General features: G+C 26.3%; 1 protein-coding gene across 1 annotated transcript; it reads left to right on the forward strand.

Annotated features, from left to right (window-relative positions):
* The first annotated feature begins 1,882 nt into the window (after positions 1-1,882).
* Positions 1,883-3,372, forward strand: LOC132926211 (uncharacterized). The gene is given in 5 exon segments (XM_060990552.1): positions 1,883-1,904; positions 2,069-2,316; positions 2,435-2,594; positions 3,217-3,226; positions 3,228-3,372. Coding segments are annotated over 5 exon segments (585 nt in total).
* Positions 3,373-4,123: the final 751 nt, after the last annotated feature.

A 4,123-nucleotide genomic window follows, 5' to 3' on the forward strand; every position in this document is an offset into this window, starting at 1 on the left:
CTATATCCCAAATATGCACACCCTTTCATACGAAGAGTTTTGGAAATATTCCTGTCCCATCCCTTTGGTTCGACTATATTTTTTCGTTGTTTAGGATCTGTTTCACTTAAATTATTGAACACTTCTGGTGTTTGAGTATGATCTGTACAAATATTACTGATTGATAGGTCGTTTGAGTTGATCTTGTCGTGTACTACAGAATCATCGGCGTCGAAACTACTAGAGTTAATAACATTACAGTTCTCGAGGGACAAAGTATCGTTGTTAGATATTATATTAGTTAAGTTTAACATATTAACGTCATTGTCTTCTAAATGATTTGGATTGTCAACGTAGCCCTCATTATTAATAACATAGTTACACAGATCATTTACATTCTTAAGAACACCAACTTCATCATACACTACGCAATCTAAATCCTCAATATTAATAATTGCACTATTTTTCTGTTTACATCGATCTATTGAGATTTTATAATTATTATTGTTTTTTGTAGTATGACCAGTACTATTTTTTACGGCATTCATAATGTCATCTACTGTAAAACATTCATCATCCGAGCTCAAACATTCTCCACTTGATACAATGCCATCATGATCTGAGTCATGGCTAGAATTACATTAATAGTTTTATTATATTTATACACCCACCACCTTAGATAAAAAATAACATTATACATATAAATAAAAACCATAGAAATAAATAATATATTCTTAAGTGACGTTTTATTGATTTGTGTAGGTAGTATCCTAACGGTGTAACATGGTGTATTCTATTGTAATATTCAGTAAAGAAAATTCTGTATCTGCAGTTCCATCTTGTTGGTATGATGCATTATTGGGTAAATGTGCTTGGCTCAAATCATCTATGTATTCTTTGGCAATGATAAATAAATTAATAAGTAAACGATCTCCTTACAATGCAGTTGAATTTGATTTATTTGAAGCGAGAGAGCTTAAAAGAAATATTGGTAAGCTGCTTTAATTTAAACTTAAACGTCTATACAATTATATAATTTGTAATTATACATTTGAAGTGCCTATTTATTTTGATTACCAATATTGTTATTACTAGCATCACTCTCTGAAGCACAATCTAAAGTAAAAGTTGCTACGATTACTTCAGATATTTCTGAACATGAAAATACCAACAGAAAAAAAAAATGATACGCTTAAATGAAACTGTTATTTTTAATAACAGTATTAAAAAATTAAAAGAAAAACCAATTAAAATGGAAGTTCCTCAATATAATAGTCCTACAAAATCATCAAGTGCATCAGAATTTGGTAAGTTTTTATACCTATTATGTATTAGTACTTATTTAAATTATCCTTATACCTTTTACTTTTTTAAATTATTTAAGTTTGTCCTAGATATAATACAAAGGACTTTTATTATGGTTTTCAGTGTTCTGAACTTTATCATAAATATCTTGTGTCTTAATGATATTATTTTTATTCTTGATACTATATTATACTAAAGTTAACTACAATATTTAACCAAAATTAAATTTAACTTTTATGTAAGCAATATTAGAATTTATATGTTGAAATTTTAGATGATTCAGACAAAGACGTTTCATATGAACCATTCACAAAATCTCTTTCATCTGATAAAAGTATTTCAGGTTCAGATACATCACCTGTAGTAAAGTTAGCATCATCATTAGTCATTCCAAAAAACAATAAATTATTGTTTAATAATATTGAAAAACTACATAGAGATTCATCAAGTAAATAAATATTTAAAAAAAAATAATAAAAACTTATAACTGTTTTTATAATATATTATTTTTAAATACTATTGTATGGTTTCTTCAATTGATGGAATAGAGGTTCTACAATATTATAATAATAGTAATGACACTAATAATGATGGATTAATGGGTACAATAAAAACATTGGGTAAGTACATAATCATGCATGGTGTATTGGTGTCTATTTTTTTTTCATAACCTGTGTATTCAAATAATATACATTATAACAAATTTAATAGTTATTTAAAATTATAAGTATAATCATACCAATAAATTTTTTAAGTAAAATTAATTTTAAATATTTTTTTTTAGAGCATAAATTAGAATTTGTTGAAAAACAAATTGCTGGGTTACGGTATGACAACAGATTATTGTTCGATATTCTTGAGAGAATCGAACATAAAATTGATAAACCTGCAATGACGGCTTCAATCAATCATACAAATCAATCTTTAATAGACCAACCATTTATTAAAACTATCAATACTGCGGATGAATTACAAGCATTGGAAGCTAAACTAATAAACCCTGATCAAAACAATGAGTTTAGGTCTCAATTAGTAAGTGATATATTTTTATTTGAATAGTGATTGTTAAAACTTGAAAATCTAAAGCATTTTTATTATAATTTCATATGTAGTGGTTCAAAAATGTATATTTTATAATTCTATTTTTCAGATTACTGAAATTACTTGGTCAATGGGTAAAGACGTAAAACATTCAGTTAAACGCATATTCGAAAAATTATTTAACGACGAAATTCTATGTGTATATTCATTTTATGACAAAAGGAACAAAAAATCTTTTTCCACGTTAAATATTTGTTCCATTATTTTTGGTAGGATATTATATAAAATATAACACCCATTATAATAGGGAATAGTATTAATGTTTTTAGATATATTATATTGAATTATACAATCCGATATATTATAATGGTGTACCTATACTGTAGGCATATATGCCTATATTGTACTCATATTTATAATATTATAATGGATGATATACCTATTAATTCTGTTTAACTTTGTTTTTCCACAATTTGATTTGATGACTGTAATAGTTATGTATCATAAAACCATTGTCTTTCAAAGAAACAGAAATGTAATAGTGCTCCAATATTAGTGTTCTTATTTTCCATTATAAAAATATATAGGTATGTTTCTTATAATAAGTAGTTTTCATAGTAAGCTAGAAATTGTATATAAATACAACATATTGTGAGTCACTATTATGCTACATATGGAATGGTGGACCATATAATATTAGATAATTTCATTATTATAATATGAGTAAAGTAAAAATGTTGCGTTATAATTTATATTCAAATTATCTGATTTCAAAAATAGTGACATGTGTGCCATAACTGTTATAGATTCACCATTCCTGCTAGACTGAGATGAGTACATTTGTGAAATAATAAATAATCTGATTATTTTTCTCATTTTATAATTTTATAGAAGCAATCCGCAGAGATAAAATTTAAGAATGTTCAACATAAAGAAATAGAAGATTGCATACAAAAATATTTGGCACAACGGCCATTTGTGGTGAAAAGAAAAAAAGTTACAATGCTAACAAACATTGCAGATGATGATCAATTATTACAGCAATAACTTTTAAATATTGATAAATAGGACACTATACTAGCATGCACTATCTCTGTCTTACAAACACATGACATAGCAAATTGTACATTCTAAATAATATATTTAACTCCCTTATGATTAATATTACACTAATTTATACCTAATATTAAATTTAAAAGTAAAAATATTTTTTATGAACCTCATAAGTTTTTTAATAACTGTAATATTAAGCATAACTTATATGGTTGATATGGCTTATTCAGAATGTACAATTTGCTATGTTATGCTATATTATGTTAAGGTGAAACAGTGCATGTAAGCATAGCGTTCTAGCTCTTAATGTATAAATATTATTATTTGTTGTTAAAAAGTTGCAAATATATTATAAGTATCAAAAGTAATATAATTTGATATATTATTATATATTTATATGGTATACAAAAATTAAGTATTATTTTATTTTATATTTATTTTTTATTGTATGATAAAGGTATCATATTATTTATTTTTGAAGTGAAAACTTCTTTAGGCACGTTGGGCACCTGTATAAGAAAGCATTTGCGAGTGAGGAAAAAATTATGATCTCGCGACACCGCCACCGCCACCGCCAGTAGATATTTCGCACCAAATTTTATAAGCAACGTGTCCCACCACTATCTGTTTACAATGGATTCAAGTATCCACCAGTTTCAGACTGTCTTAAAGACTTTCCTTTGGACTTGGTAACTGAAAGGCTTATATATCCAAGGATTCCATTTATGCAAATTCGTAGGCTTCG

Source organism: Rhopalosiphum padi, chromosome 3 (genome assembly GCF_020882245.1).
Source record: "Rhopalosiphum padi isolate XX-2018 chromosome 3, ASM2088224v1, whole genome shotgun sequence".
Classification (NCBI taxonomy): Eukaryota; Metazoa; Arthropoda; class Insecta; order Hemiptera; family Aphididae; genus Rhopalosiphum; species Rhopalosiphum padi.